This window comes from Myotis davidii, unplaced genomic scaffold, assembly GCF_000327345.1.
Source record: "Myotis davidii unplaced genomic scaffold, ASM32734v1 scaffold208, whole genome shotgun sequence".
Lineage (NCBI taxonomy): Eukaryota > Metazoa > Chordata > Mammalia > Chiroptera > Vespertilionidae > Myotis > Myotis davidii.
Genome location: NW_006299706.1, coordinates 174,030 through 189,278, shown reverse-complemented (window position 1 = coordinate 189,278; position 15,249 = coordinate 174,030). Strand labels below are relative to the sequence as shown.

Here is a 15,249-nt window from a genome sequence, read left to right as displayed (position 1 = left end):
GTGTCCTAGTAAGGGTTAGGCACCAGCTGGATGCTAAGGGCAAAAAGAGAAATAGGTAGAGAGCCTGTACCTCAAGAGCTCTATTTGGGACAGACAGTCATAACGTAATATCGTTAAGCACTACAATATAGAGACGGATAAATTAAGAAGAGGTCCAGATGAAAACTATTCTTCTGCCTGCCTTGGGACCAGGAAAAACTTCAAGGAGAAATATTTCAACAAGGGTAGAAGGATGAGAAAAGTATTCTGTGTAGAGAGAGCAGAAACTGCAGTATGTTTTCTATATAAAGAATTTTAGGAGAATTTTGAATATTTCTATGGTTAGAGCAAACAGTAGCCCAACTTCGGATGGCAGGCACATTTTGTTTGGCCTGCATTTTCTCTCTGTCTATTCAATAGCCCAAACTTAAAAATGGGCCATCGCTGGTGTGACTCACTTGCTTGTAGGGTCTGCCCGGGCACTGAAGGGTGAGTCTCAGGTTCCATTCCTGGGTTTCAGGTTTAATCCCCGGTCGGGAGGCAACTGTTGGATGTTTCTTTCTGACATTGATGTTTCCCTCTTTCTCTCCTTCTCCCTTCCTCTTTCTCTAAAATAAATAAAAAAATATCAGTAGATGGCACATGAATGTTTGGTGTTCTGACTTGTCTTGAAATATTGGAGAGCTGATAAAATATGTCCTGCATCTATCCATGATCAATCAGCTGCAACCAGTATCCATGACCTCCTTGAGATGTTTAGTTCATGATGGCTCTCTTCCACCCTGTTCACTCATTGGCATTACTGGCTGCAGTAGGAGTTTATGTTTTCAACCCTGACCTGTGATGTAAGGTGTGTACACGTAGGAATGCATGAGGAAGGAGAGGCAAGAAAGGGCAGCAGATGGCAACTTATGCAAGCTTTTGTGTGACACGCTTGTCTTGGTCCCATAAGGGGAGCTACAGAGACTATAAAGGTAGATGGGAGATTGGGAGATTTAAAAATTTTTATATGTTTTTATTGATTTAGAGAGAGGGAGGAAGGGAGAGAGAGAGAAACATCGATTGGTTGCTTCCCGCATGCACCCCAACCAGCTACTGAACCCACAACCTGGGCATGTGCCCTGAAACCAGCGACCTTTCAGTGCACTGGATGGAGCTCAACCAACTGAGCCACACTAACCAGGGTGATTTTTTAAAAAATATGTTTTTATTGATTTTTTAGAAAAAGAGGACGGAAGAGGTTTAGAGAGATAGAAACATTGATGAGAGGGAAACATCATTGATTGGTTGCCTCCTGCACGCCCCCTACTGGGGATCAAGCCCTCAGTCTGGGCATGTGTCCTGACTGGGAATCAAACTGGTGACCTCTTGATTCCTGGGTTGATGCTCAACCAATTAGCCACACCAGCCCAGCAGGGTGATTTTTGTTTTGTTTTGTTTTAATGTGTCAATTTTTTATTGATATGCAGCAAGCCACTTAAAATTTTGTTTTAAAAAGTTTGGCGAATGTAGAAAGTTTCCTTGATGAAATATTAGCCTCCACATACACTACCAGGCAAACTGTCGTAGAGATCACAGAACAGAAAGTTCATAGACAATACAAAATTGCTTGAAGGACATAGCTTAACATTACTTCAACTTTCTTACTAGGGAGGTTTTTAAAAAACAGTTTTGTTGAGGTATAATTGATACACCATAAACTATATATTTAATGTACACAATTAGATTAGTATGGACATAAGTATATACTTGTGAAAATATTGCCACCATATCTAGGTAACAAATATATCTATCACCCCCAAAAGTTTCCTTGTGTCTTTTTTTTTTAATCCTCACCTGAGGATTTTTAAAAAATTTATTTTACAGACAGAGAAACGACGTTCAAGTAGGTGCACCCCAGGGTCCTGGGGTGAGAACAGGGGCTCACCAGAGATCGAACCCCCAACCTGGGTATGTGCCCTAACTGGGACTTGAACCCAAGACCCTTCAGTGCACAGGGGAACCCTCCAACCAACTGAGCCACACTGGCCAGAGCTCTTGTATCTTTTGTGTTCGTGTATGTTAAGAACACTGACATGAGCTCTGTGTCTGTCCTTCTATCAGAGGGCAGACACCACACCCAGCCCAAGTTTTGGTTTTTTTTTTAAAAAAAAATCTCTTTACTGAGTCACACCCAGCTGTAAACAAGTCACCACGGGAGCCCCACCCCAACCCCCAGACCACAGTCCTCGAGGAAATACTGGGGAAGGTCAGTGGGGTAGGTGCCAAGCGGGGCAGCGGGCAGGCAAATGCAGCAGACTCCAGGTTTGTGGGAAGATGGGGCCAGAGCAGGAGTGGGGACTGAGCTTCCAGGAGCCTCAGAGCAGGGCCCGTAAGGACCAGGTCAGCCCAAGCTTTTAAGCAAAAAAAAAAAAAAAAGTAAAAGAACACTGACATGAGATCTATCCTCTTAAAAATTTTTTGTTTTTTTTAGTTCTTTTTCCTTGTTTTTTACCCTCATAAATTTTTAAGTATAGGGAGATTTTTTTGTAAGTAGAATCAATTAAACTTCAGGAAGAGAAGACAATATACAAATAACCAAAGTCTAGGTGACACTGAACCATTCTTTGAGAAGCTGAAGAAGCAGGTTTTTGGGAGATGTTAACAATTTTAGTTTCTTAGGTCTGAGGTGCCTGTAGAAACCTAAATGGAAGTGTCCAATAGGTCATTGGATTAGTGGAACTGGAGTTCAGGAGAAATGACTGGGCTAGATATCTAATTTAATAATTGAGCTCCTCCATCAATAATGTTTGATTAAATAATTTGTCTAATTTCTAAGCTGAAGACAGCTAAAAACGTTGGATTAAATGCTTTTAAAAATCAAGCCGTGGACAGTGTGGCTCAGTAAGTTGAGCGTCGTCCCATGCACTGAAAGGTTGTCAGTTCAATTTCCAGTCAGAGTACATGCCCCGGTTGCAGGCTGGATCCCTGGGATGTGCAGGAGGCATCATATCCCACCCCCTCTCTCCAGCCCCCCATTTTTCCTTTTCCCTTCTCACTCTCTCAAAATCAATAAAAATATTTTTTAAAAGATCAAGAACTAGTACAAGTGTGAGGAATTATTGGTGTCAGAGCATGAAAGGGCAGAAAGACAAAGTTGAGGTCAGCAGCAGGACTGCTTTACCTTGAGGTCATTGGCTGATCGGGAACTGGTGGAAGAAAGTGGGCTGTGTGGGGCAAGCGAGACAAAATTGGAATCCAAATGTCCCCAAAGGTGAGAATCCTGGTAAACCACCATCCTGTTTTGGGTTAGGATCCTGGAAGGCAGCACTCTTAGGGAAAACCTAAGAGTAGGGTAAACTGGAAGTAGAAAATCCAGACCCAAAATATTCAAAAACCAAAATTAAGAACCAATTGATGGGTATAACAGCAAGTTAGACTACGCTGAGAATCAAATAAATGACTCAAAAGAAAGAACAGAAGAAAGCCCTGGCTGAGTAGTTCAGTTGATTAGAGTGACTTCCCAGTAGGACAGGGTTGTGGCAGGTTGCAGGCTCCATCCTGGTCAGGGCACATACAAAGACGAAATCAGCCATGAGTGGAACAACAAATCTATGTTTTTTCCTCTCTCATGACAATAAAAGGGATGAAAAGCCTAAGAGAAGGTTAGAGACAGAGAGGATACTGTGAGAAAGTCTGACACACCTCTATTTGGAGCCCAGACAGAGGGAAATAATAGGATAGAAACAATACGTGAAGAGTTTATGGCTGAGGATATTAAAAAGTAGATGAAATACATTAAGCCACAAATTCCAAGTGCAACAAGCCTCAAATAGGATTTTAAAAATCCATATCTTGCTGAATCGGTTTGGCTCAGTGGGGGGGCACATAGCCGAAACCGGTTTGGCTCAGTGGATAGAGCGTCAGCCTGCGGACTCAAGGGTCCCAGGTTCGATTCCGGTTGGGGGCATGTACCTTGGTTGCGGCCCCATCCCCAGTGGGGGGTGTGCAGGAGGCAGCTAATCGATGTTTCTCTCTCATTGATGTTTCTAACTCTCTATCCCTCTCCTTTCTTCTCTGTAAAAATCAATAAAATATATTAAAAAAAATCCATATCTAAACCCATCAGAATGAAACTGCAGGAAATTAAATAAAAATAAAATGTTTAAAACATAAAAAAGTGGAAAAAAATAAAATATAGAAAAGAGTATTAGTTGCCTTCAAAAGAAAAACCATTAGATTGACAGCTTTTTTTTTTAAGGTAAAAAGGGAAGCCATAAGAAGAAGGAGGGAATCTAAGGGAATAGCGGCCAGTCAGAGGGGGTATGAAGGCACAAAGATCTGCAGCCTTTATAAACTGTAGGGTTCCCCCTCCCCACTTGAAAGTGTGTGCTGTGAGTTTTTCCCCCCCTCCCCACATGGGAGTCTGTACTTGTTCTTCAATAAATTCCCACCTTTACTATAAAAAAAAAAAAAGGGGGGAAGCCATAGACAGTAAAATAACATTGTAAATGTGCTGAAAGAAAATAACTCCCAACTAGGAAGCCATACCTAGAAAAAAATGTCCTTCGAAAACACATGTGAAATAAAGATGTATTAATACAAACCAAAACCAAGAAAGCAACCAGAGGGACACTAATTCTCAAGCAGGAGGAATGTTATTCCAGGTGAGTGAGTGGAGTTGCAGGAAGCAATCAAGGGCACAGCCCCTGGCTGGGTGCATGAATGGGTGGAACAACAGATCTCTCTCTTTCTCACCAATAAAAAATTAAAAACTGGTAAATTTAGTCAACAATACAAATAAAGTTTAAAAAATGGTAAATCTAAATGACACTAATTTAATTAATAAACATTAATGTCTTGTGGGACTGAAAATATATAGATAATTAAATTGTGTGCACATATATACCCTACACCTACCCAAGAGAAGTGAACGCATCTGACCTCAAGAATTCTGCAAAAAAAAAAAAAAGTCCATAGTTTTATTTATAATGGCAACCCAAATGTGTTTGTCTGTGACTCCGTTGGTTAGAGGTCCTGAATTCATCAAAAGGAGAAAGGACAGACACACTCCTATGTGGCTCAGTGGTTGAGCATCAACCCATTCACCAAGAGGTCACCTGTGTGTCCAGTCAGGGCATATGCCCAGGTTGTGGGCTTGATCTACAGTGGGGGGCCTGTAGCAGGCGGTTGATCAGTGTTTCTATCTCTCTATCCCTCTCCCTTCCTCTCTCTCTATAATCAATAAAAAATATATGTTAAAAAAGGAGAAAGGACAAACTGTGGTATAATTATTCAATGGAATGCTATTCAAATAAAAAGGGACAAATTACTGATAAATGCAAAAACTGGAGCTGGGGCAAAAAAAGAGTACATACAGTGTGAGTCCAATTATTTGAAGTTCAAGAACAGACAAAACTAATCTATGATCACAGAAATCAGAAGAGAGATTGCCTCTAGTGGCAGGGCAAAGGGGTATGAGCAAACTGAGGTGATAAAAACATCACCTCAGTTGGTTCTATAGACGGAATATATTACTCAAAAATAATCGAGCTGTGGGCTTGAGATCTGTGCATTTGTTGTACTAAATCATATATCAATAAAGTATTTAAAAGAATTACAACAACAGCAATAGCAGATAATTCTGAAGGGAGTGATGACCAATTATTCCTGCATTTTTTACGAGAAAAGTAAAAAAGTATTACATAAGTCAAGGATGCATGTTGTAATTTTTAGGGTAGCCAATATAAAAGAAGAGTAACTTTCAATTAACAAAGGCGGGGAGGGAATAATAAACATTAATCAATGCAAAAGGAGGCAAGCAGGGGAGAAAATGTATTACAGGAGGGGCAAAGCACGTAGTAATCTGATTGACTAAAACGCAAATACAGCATATCGGTATCTATAGCTGATGAAACCTCGCATAAGGGTAAAATCCGTCCGTTTGTAGAATGAGGAAAGAAAAGTGCGGGGAAACTGCCACGGGGATGGGCCGGGTCCTTCTCGCCTTGCTTCTTCCCTTGCTCGCTTTCTCTGAAATCTCTTTCCGAAGCTGCCTCAGTTTCCCTTCTGGTCCCTCACCCTCTGATTCAGTCAACACACGACTCCTTTTCTCAGAGCCGCTTCGTCTGAGCAGTGTCCATTGCTGCTCAAAGTCCCTTCCTATTTCCTCATTTCACTTGCTAATGGCAAAAAAGGCCTCAAAAGATTGCATTTTTCGAGGGAGGAAAAAGTAGAAGGATGGCGTTTACTTTTACAGAAAAAGTTAAAATTCTCTTTATTCTAGTGAAGGGAAAAAGAAAAAGAAAGTTCCGCTAGCAGAGGATGGTTTCGATCCATCGACCTCTGGGTTATGGGCCCAGCACGCTTCCGCTGCGCCACTCTGCTGCTGCGGGTAAACGCGTCTCCCGATTCCTATAGAAAGTTTCCTACGCAATCTCTGTCCTAATCTCTCTACACAGCGCCATCTAATGTCTGGTAAAAAAAAAATCGTCATTACTGTGTAGTCTAATCTGATTGGCTAGTTCCTGGCGCAGCAGGGATTTTTAATTGGTTTACAAGCCCGTTTTCTACGGTAAACCAATAGGCATAAGCGGAGGAGCGAGGCGGGAGCCAATCGCGCCGTGGCTTGTTGGCATACCGGCACGCTGCCTCTGCGCCTGGCGGCAGCTCGGAGGAGAGGGGCGGTTGGTGTGGCTTCCATTGTTCAGGATCTGGGGCGCCATGAGGTGAGGACACGGAGCGGGTTCTGGAAAGGTGGGGGGTATGTGGCCGAAATCGCTGGGGAGGTGGGCCGGGAGGAGTCGGGGGGCCGGGAAGGACCACGTGTCGGGGGGCTGCCCTTAAGCGGAGAACTCCGGGTCTGGGCGAGTGGGGGCGATCGGAGGCCAAGGAGGCGGGGAAACCCGGGCCTGGGGTAGAGGGTTCCACCGCCCGGTTTCTGGGGGTTCAGATGAGGAGGGTCCTCGGGTCCCAGGAGGAGCACCCCTCGCGTCTCCCCGTGTGGCCTGAGGAGGCTTGAACGCGGCCTCATTCCTCCTCCAAGTGCTTGACCAGATGTGCCGGGAGATGGTCCACTCTCTCGATGACGAAAGAAGAGCCTTTAGTCTCCGCAGGGGCCGCGCTGGCGTGTCCCGGGATGATGGGGTGTTCCCTGGAGGGGCTCAGCGGTGGGGCCCCGTCGTTCTCTGGTGTGGGCTGTGATGAACGTCTCCAGATTGAGGAGGTCAGGGGTGAGGTTGGGCTTTTGAAATGGGGAGGAATGCCAGTGGGAACGGGGATGCTTAGTTTCCACAGGAAAGTTCGGAGACGGAGGTCGGCAAGCTTGACATGATAGGCCAGCTGGTGGGGAAACGAGGTGAAGGCTATTTGTTTTATGCGTTTCTAGGGGCGACAGAGGCCGAGGTCGTGGCGGGCGCTTTGGTTCCCGAGGAGGCCCGGGAGGAGGGTGAGTGTCCGGCATCTCTGCGCTGCTCCGTTCCCCTGTCCCCACCCCAGGAAGAGCCCGGGGCGGACTCCTGGCACCCGCTTTTGTGAGATGCAGCTGTGGTTCAGAGGCCACATGCTCTCCTGCTAAGCGGCTTCATCTTCGGTAGTTAGTAATTTGGACTGTTTCTTTGCTTCAGGTTCAGGCCCTTTGTGCCCCACATCCCGTTTGATTTCTACTTGGTGAGTACCGCTGCCCCTGTTCCCCGCGGACAGGCACGGAGCCTGCCCACTTTTCACTTGCAGTTTCCTGGAGCCCAGCATCTCCCCGTGAAAATGGTGGTTGCAGGAGGAAAGGGGATTAGGGCATAGAGTTGGGGTTTTGAATCAGCTGCATGTTGCTTTACACACAAAAACAGTATAAGCTGGGTAGGTAAGCTAATTCCTTGGCTACTATGGGCAGTAACATGTTTGTAATCTTTGTTCTGAATAGTTACTGTATCTCTGGCTTATCTGTTAATGTAAAGGTGGCTGTTTCTTCCAGTTTGTATCCTTGTTTGGGCATCTTAAGGAGTAAAAACAAGTGTTGTAAGATTTTTTTGTTTTCAGTTTTTTCTGTTGTAGGAACAGAAATGTAATCTCCCATGTATATGATTTTTTAAAAATATTTTTTTGAGGGGCTTGTATGCATGCATATGAGCATAACTGGTTGGTGAGGGCATGTGCTGGGGGTTGGGAGCAGCCGGGGAGAGGTAAAGGGGGAAAAGGAGACTTTTTATGTAATACTTCTAAACAATAAAGAATTTAAAAATATAATTGATTTCAGAGAGAGGAAGGGAGAGGGAAAGGTAGAAACCAATGATGGGAGAGAATCATTGATCGGCTGTCTCCTGCACATCCTCTACTGGGGATCAAGCCCGCAACTGGGCATGTGCCCTTGACCAGAATTGAACCCGGGACCCTTCAGTCTGCAGGCCAATGCTCTATCCGCTGGGCCAAACCAGCCAGGGCTGTATATTATTTTGATAAGTAATAAATAGTTGTTTATTTCTGTTTAGTGTGAAATGGCCTTCCCTCGGGTTAAGCCAGCACCTGATGAATCTTCCTTCAGTGAGGCATTGCTGAAAAGAAATCAGGACCTTGCTCCCAATTCTGCTGAACAGGTATATTCTTTCGGCTGTCTTCCTGTGATTTCTCTGAGAAAGCTAGAGGAGTGAGTAACTACTGGTGAGGTTACTGTTTTCAGAGCCTAAACTTCCCAGGTTTATATTAGCCTCCCTCTCCCTCTCCCCCCAGCCTTGTACATGGGGTATATGTTCTGAGACCCTCACTGTTTGCCTGAAACTTCAGATAGTACTGAGCCTTGTATATACCATCTTTTTTCCTATACATATGTACCTGTGGTAAAGTTTAATTTACAAATTAGACACAGTAAGAGCTTAATAGCAATAACTATGACTTCTACAATAATTATAATAATATACTGTAATAAAAGTTTTGTGAATATGGTCTCAAAATCTCCTGCTGTACTGTGCTGTTTTCCATGTGATAATGTGGATGATAACGATCCTCTGCCTACATGATGAAGTGAGTGAGGTGAATGACACAGGCACTGGCATAGCCTTAGGCAGCTCACTAGAAGGGTTACTTGAACTGAAGCACTGATACCTCAACAGTTGATCTGATAACAGACAGGGCTATGGGCAGGTAGCATGTACAGCATGGATACACTAGACAAAGGGGTGGTTCATGTCCTGAGGGGGATGGTGCACAATTTAAAACTTATGAATTGTTTATTTCTGGGGTTTTCCATTTAATATTTCCCTAACACAGTTGACTGCAGGTAACTGAAACCATGGAAAACAAAACTAGCAAAATGGACTACTCTAAAATTGTTCTCCTTATTTCTCATGGTGGGTGGAGGAAGAGTGCCAGATTGCATATGTGTTCATATTTTTATTGGGGAATCTATCTTTGAGATAAAAAAAAAAAGTTTTCTTCTAGCGGATTCAAGGCCAGATGGGTCAGTGTTTTCAAAGCCCTATATTGGTATTGATTTAGCTTGTATGGAAGGGATTAGGGGAAATAATTCAAACTGAGAAGTTGCTTATAATTTTTCACCTTAGGTTGTTTTTGTTTCCTGCTGTTTTTCAGGCCTCTATCCTTTCTCTGGTGACAAAAATAAACAATGTGATTGACAATTTGATTGTGGCCCCAGGGACATTTGAAGTGGTGAGTTTTTGATGATTTAGTCCTGGAAAAGGGCAGCCTCGGTCGTGTGGGAATTACATTGGCTCCTGTTTTTTTTTAATTCTTCCATCAAAGCCATGCCTACATGGGAAAGTACAATGGAATTCCTTTGTGGTGCTGATCTTGGGGACAAGACTTGTATTATCGTTTTCAGCTAGCCATGATGTATCAGGCTTTTCTTAATGGTTTTGGGATATGATTTGACCTTTGCAACTTCCAAATCTGGGTAATAAGCAGCTGTGTTGTAACTGAGCTCTGAGAGGAACCAGGCAGTCTTTTCATTTTTTTTCCTTTCTCTCCGAAATCCTGTTTTCCAACAGCAAATTGAAGAAGTGCGACAGGTTGGATCATATAAAAAGGGAACAATGACTACAGGACATAATGTGGCTGACCTGGTGGTAATCCTAAAGATTCTGCCAACATGTGAGTATACCTCTTTCTAGCTATGGAAACAGAACATAGCGGTTAGATTTGAGGCATAGGATCTTTAAAGCCCAAATTTCTCTCCTTTTCTCTCATTTCAGTGGAAGCCGTTGCTGCGCTAGGGAACAAAGTCGTGGAAAGCCTAAGAGCACAGGATCCTTCTGAAGGTTTGAGTTTGTTGCTGAACACATAGTTAGTGGTCACAAGAGCCAGATCTGTCATTCTAAGTATACAGTTAAAGTCTGGCCAGAAGGAAATGTGAATGGAGAGCTTTATGTTGGGGAAGTGTGGGCGAGATCTTCCTTGTGCAAAATCCTTTTGATCTCTACTTTTATTTTTTTATTTTTGTTGACATGATCTTTACTTTCAAAACTCTGTATTCTAAATCCTCATTCTGGACTCTTGCTGCTTTTGAAAACCTATCAGTTCACTAATGGAAATCTGAGAGTTAGAGCTTTTGAATTTTTTTTCTTTTAGTTTTGACCATGCTGACCAATGAAACTGGCTTTGAGATCTGTTCCTCTGATGCTACAGTGAAGATTTGCATTACAACAGTGCCACCCAATCTCCGAAAACTGGATCCAGAACTCCATTGTTAGTCCTTTTTTTTCCATTGCTGGGAAATTTGGAGGAAATTCAAAAGATGGTATACAGTTGCTGTTGAGTTTACTGAACTTGTTGCTATTCCACATAAAACCTTCTGCAACCTAAGTTTACTCCCAAACTTTATTTTCTCCATCTGTAATTTGGAGACAGGTTTACCATCTTGCTAGTGAAATTGTCAAATATAGGATGACCAGAAAAACAGTTTGAGGGCTAAGAACTATGGAAATACTTAGGGAGTTGGGTGAGGCTTTTGGAAAACGCTGTGGATCTTGTATGTTTCTAGATTTGGTCTAGGGGGAAAGTAGTGAGTTTTGGACAAGTGATTTGCTGATCTGAGAAACAGAGTGGTTTATTAATTTTCATTACTATTTTTGAATCATCACCCAGGACATGTATTTTTATTGATTTTTTAGTGAGAGAGGAAAGGGGGAGGGAAACATGACTGGTTGCCTTCTGTATGTACCCTGACGGAATTAAACCTGCAATGTAGGTATGTGCCTGGTCTGGGAATCAAAACCCTTTTTAAAAAATTATTTACTGATTTTAGAGAGAGAAACATCTATTTGTTGTCCTACTTATTTATGCATTCATTGGTTGATTTTTGTGTGTGCCCTGATCAGGGAATCAAACTCTTTAACACTTTGATGTATTGGGATGACATTGTAATCAACTGAGCTATGTGGCCAGGGCAAACCCATAACCTTTCGGTGCATGGGATGATGCTCCAATTAACCTAGCTAGCAGGCCAGGGCAAACATGGTGTGATTTAGGAATTATATTCTTCCAAGTTACTGAACTGTGGTGGTGGGGTTGAATTGCTTGCTTAATGATAGGAATGTTTCATCTTGGCCTGTCATGCTTCTAGTGGACATCAAGGTGTTGCAGAGTGCCTTAGCAGCCATCCGACATGCCCGCTGGTTTGAAGAAAATGCTTCTCAGTCCACGTGAGTTTCCCCCTCACTATTTGAGCTAAGATAACCTAACCCTTCTAACTACAGTACAGGACACTGCTGTACTTCCTCTGACCTTCTGTCTGGATTCTGAATTTTATGTTAAGCAAAATTCAAATTGAAATTGAAAGGAGAGAATGCATAGTTCTGGAAATAGCTTTAGCTGTGTACCTCGGGTGTGGAAGTACATGGTCATATTTACTTTTAATCCCTGGGTCCCTCCTACCTTTAGAGTTAAAGTTCTCATCAGACTTCTGAAGGACCTGAGGATTCGTTTTCCTGCCTTTGAGCCCCTCACACCCTGGATCCTTGACCTACTCGTAAGTAAAGGGCAGTTGTTCCTGATCTTCCCTATTTAATAGTACTCTGACATCTACCAGAATCTGAAGTTTGGTGAAGCTTAAAAAAACTTCATTGCTGGACAAGTAATCCAGTAAAGATTTTTTTAGAGTAATTAAAAGAGTCATTATTAATGCCGCTTTGTCTTTTTTTTATTATTGCTGTCATTTCACTAATAACGGAAAGGACAGACTAGATGATCAGTCACTTCAGAATCCCTTCTGAACATGAACATGTTGACTTGGCCTTAATAACCAATTTTCCTCATGATAGCTTAAAGTTGTAGTTTGTTTTATGGCACACCTACCAGATTTATTCTTTTCCAGGGGCACTATGCCGTGATGAACAACCCCACCAGACAGCCTTTGGCCCTCAATGTGGCATACAGGTACAGCATGCTTCTCTGGGTTTGGGACTGGAGGTAAACTGTCTTTTTTGCTCTTTTAACACCTCCCTGTGTTTCAGGCGTTGCTTGCAGATTCTGGCTGCAGGACTGTTCTTGCCAGGGTCAATGGGTATCACAGACCCCTGTGAGAGTGGCAACTTCAGAGTACACACGGTCATGACTTTGGAACAGCAGGTATTGGGACAGCTCTGAAATGGTGTGTTGTGCGCCATTCTTGACTACTCCTGGGTCTGAAGGCAAAGGGAATGTGGTCTTTAGGGGTCAAGGATATGGGGGTTCTGATATACTTTAGGCTTGAAATTGAAACGTTATCTTCATCTCTGTTTTCATGAGAATGTTAGTCAAACAAGGTGTTTTGATTATATTTGCTTATTTATCCTCACTTTGCTCTCTTTCAGGACATGGTCTGCTACACAGCTCAGACTCTGGTCCGAATCCTCTCACATGGTGGCTTTAGGAAGATCCTTGGCCAGGAGGGTGATGCCAGCTGTGAGTGATCCCTGGGCTGGAGGTTCTTTAGGGTATTCTGTGGTCTACAAAGAAACTCTACACCACTCAGATGTCTTCATATTTCCACTGTGTAGATCATGACTTGTATGCTGGGCTATGTGTCTGAAATCACACCTTTTTTCTCTTCTAGATCTTGCTTCTGAAATATCTACCTGGGATGGAGTGATAGTGACACCTTCAGAAAAGGCTTATGAGAAGCCACCAGAGAAGAAGGAAGGGGAGGAAGAGGAGGAGAATACAGAAGAACCACCTCAAGGAGAGGAGGAGGAAAGCATGGAGACTCAGGAGTGACTCCCTTCTCTCCACCCTTTCTTACCCAAGGGGAAGATTGGAGCCTGAGCCAACTGCTATTGGGCTCTATGGTGGCATTTCTGAGGGCTGGGGGAGACAGGAAAGAAAATAAAAATAAACCACGGAAGGAAATGTCATCCCGCTGAATTCTTATGTTGCTTAGTAGCCAGAAGTCTCCCATCTCTAGTGAAGCAGGTTACCAACTTTTCTTCATGATATTGTAGAATCCCCGGCTCCTTGAAACCTCTCTTAACCAACCTCTCTTTGTTGTTGAAATGTCAACTGTTCATGCCTGGAAATTTTTTTTTTTCTAAGAAAAATAAAGTACTTCCTACTAGGGCTCTTTCTTGGTCTTGTATTTCTGTGATATCTGGCCACCCTTTTTGCTTTCTTACTCTTCATTGAAAAAATGCTACTCACGTATTTTCATTGTGAATGCTAGATCACAATTTGAGGCTGTATTTGAATTTATTAAAGTACAGAGATCCTTGGAACCTTTCCATATACCAAAGTAAACTAGAGTATTGTTTAAGCATTTATTGAATTAAATGGTTCCAGCAAGACTACTGTGTCCAAGCCAGTGAAATGTACAACAGGGTGGATGGGTGACTGCCTGCCCTCTCCAAATCCTAAGCATAAACAGGAAAATGGGAAGTCACAGGTAGAGGGTGTGCTGCTCAGGCCCCAACAACTACCAACTTTGCCAGCCATGTAACAAGAAGCCCCTCCCTAGTTAACTAGATTTGAAGGTAGAGATGAAACTTGAGTATGTACCTTTAAAAAATGTAGAGGTCTCAGCTCATTCTTGGAAGGAAGAGCTGGAATAAATCCTTTGGGATCCTGAGTCCTGAACAGGTTTCCGTGGACCCCCACATAAATGGGTACGACTGCTAAGTGCTTCAAACAATCCATAGGATTGCCTTGACGTCCCAGGGTTAATAGGGTGGCCTGAAGGAAACGAGGCAGGTGGGGATAGTACTTGAGCTATTCTGAGGCCCATCTTCTGTTACTTGCTTGGGGAGCCAGGGGGGTAAACTCCTGAATCCAGCATTGCCCTCCTTCGGGCTGTTTCCTTGGCAACACTGTGGTTTAGCCGCCTCAGCCGCTCCTATAAGACAAATTTGTAATCTTAACTGCTCTGTGAAAGGCTTTAGAGCTCACTGTTACCGGGCATGTAAAATATCTTAGGCTTGCTCCATCTCAATGTAGGTCTCCTACGGTATATAAGAATGTAAATAAGAGCCACTGGGTAGTGAGAAGTAACAGTTCTAGCCCGGCTGGTGTGGCTCAGTGGTTGAGCGTTGACCTATAAGCCAGGAGGTCATGGCTCGATTCCCAGTCAGTCAGGGCAAATACTCAGGTTGTGGGCTCAATCTCCACTGGGGTGCAATTGATGATTCTCATTGATGTTTCTATCCCTCGCCCTCTCTGAAATCAATAAAAATATTTAAAGAAATAAAAAAGAATAAACAGTTCTAGACACTAATTTAGTTGACGACTCCCTTTCCCCAAAGACTTGAAAAATGACTTTCGTTGAGTTGGAGACGGGAGACATCCCTTGAAAAGTGGGGATACACACTGAGAACTTACAAAGCAGAGCAAAGAGTCACTGTTGGCAGGAACTTCTTTTACCTGGGCGTTCTGCAGAATGTTATTGACCAAGACAACTCGTCGCCGGGCGTTAAGGAGCTTCTTTACATAGGGGTCAAGATCCAGGGCCACTTTCTGATCCTCATTGATACGGCACAGCTCTGTGGGTGTAATGTAAGGTGCAACTAATACCTGCTGGCGCATGTCTTGTTTTTTGGCAAAGTAAGACGGAAACACTCTTGCACCACAAGGACCACAGTCACTAGAAACTTAACGGAATCTGAGGCAGCGTTGCCATGCTGCAAGGAAGTGACAGAAACTCAGCCCAGAGGACGGACGGCAAAACCTAAGGTTCGGAAAGCAAGCTGAAGGATTCCGAGTACATAGGGATGCTTACTCACCGGTAGCCAGGTTGTCGATTTGTTCCCGCAGCTCTACCTGGCTCTCTCTGCAAAGAAATGCAAGACCTGCAGGGTCAAGCAACGGGACTCAAAACACCTG

The 15,249-nt window shown here is 43.4% G+C and overlaps 2 protein-coding genes and 1 non-coding gene across 3 annotated transcripts in view; 1 reads left to right on the top strand and 2 right to left on the bottom strand.

The window, feature by feature from the left end:
• Window positions 1-6,273: 6,273 nt before the first annotated feature.
• TRNAM-CAU lies at window positions 6,274-6,345 on the bottom strand. The gene has a single exon. It is a non-coding gene; the product is annotated as a tRNA-Met (tRNA).
• A 235-nt stretch (window positions 6,346-6,580) lies between these two features.
• On the top strand, window positions 6,581-13,500 carry ILF2 (interleukin enhancer binding factor 2). Its single transcript, XM_006775612.2, has 14 exons — window positions 6,581-6,686; window positions 7,346-7,405; window positions 7,584-7,626; window positions 8,442-8,546; window positions 9,538-9,615; window positions 9,954-10,056; window positions 10,158-10,223; window positions 10,534-10,650; window positions 11,528-11,606; window positions 11,845-11,932; window positions 12,278-12,339; window positions 12,417-12,531; window positions 12,756-12,846; window positions 12,998-13,500. The coding sequence occupies exons 1-14, from the start codon at window positions 6,682-6,684 to the stop codon at window positions 13,156-13,158; spliced, it is 1,173 nt and encodes a 390-aa protein (XP_006775675.1). The 5' UTR covers window positions 6,581-6,681; the 3' UTR covers window positions 13,159-13,500.
• Window positions 13,501-13,680: 180 nt separating this feature from the next.
• The window catches only part of SNAPIN (SNAP associated protein), a 4,453-nt gene continuing 2,884 nt past the window's right edge, over window positions 13,681-15,249 (bottom strand). Inside the window, exons 2-4 of the mRNA XM_006775746.2 lie at window positions 15,150-15,236; window positions 14,791-14,909; window positions 13,681-14,266 (exon numbers count right to left, since the gene is read on the bottom strand). Of these exons, the coding sequence (XP_006775809.1) occupies window positions 14,165-14,266; window positions 14,791-14,909; window positions 15,150-15,236 (308 nt within the window). The 3' untranslated portion in view covers window positions 13,681-14,164. The remainder of the gene's footprint in view (window positions 14,267-14,790; window positions 14,910-15,149; window positions 15,237-15,249) is intronic.

Bases quoted from the DNA above. Each gene is read 5' to 3' on its own strand.
- ILF2 (XM_006775612.2), top strand. The intron at 10,224-10,533 runs GTTTGAGTTTGT...TTTTTCTTTTAG, and splicing joins AGCACAGGATCCTTCTGAAG to TTTTGACCATGCTGACCAAT. The intron at 12,847-12,997 runs GTGAGTGATCCC...TTTCTCTTCTAG, and splicing joins CCAGGAGGGTGATGCCAGCT to ATCTTGCTTCTGAAATATCT.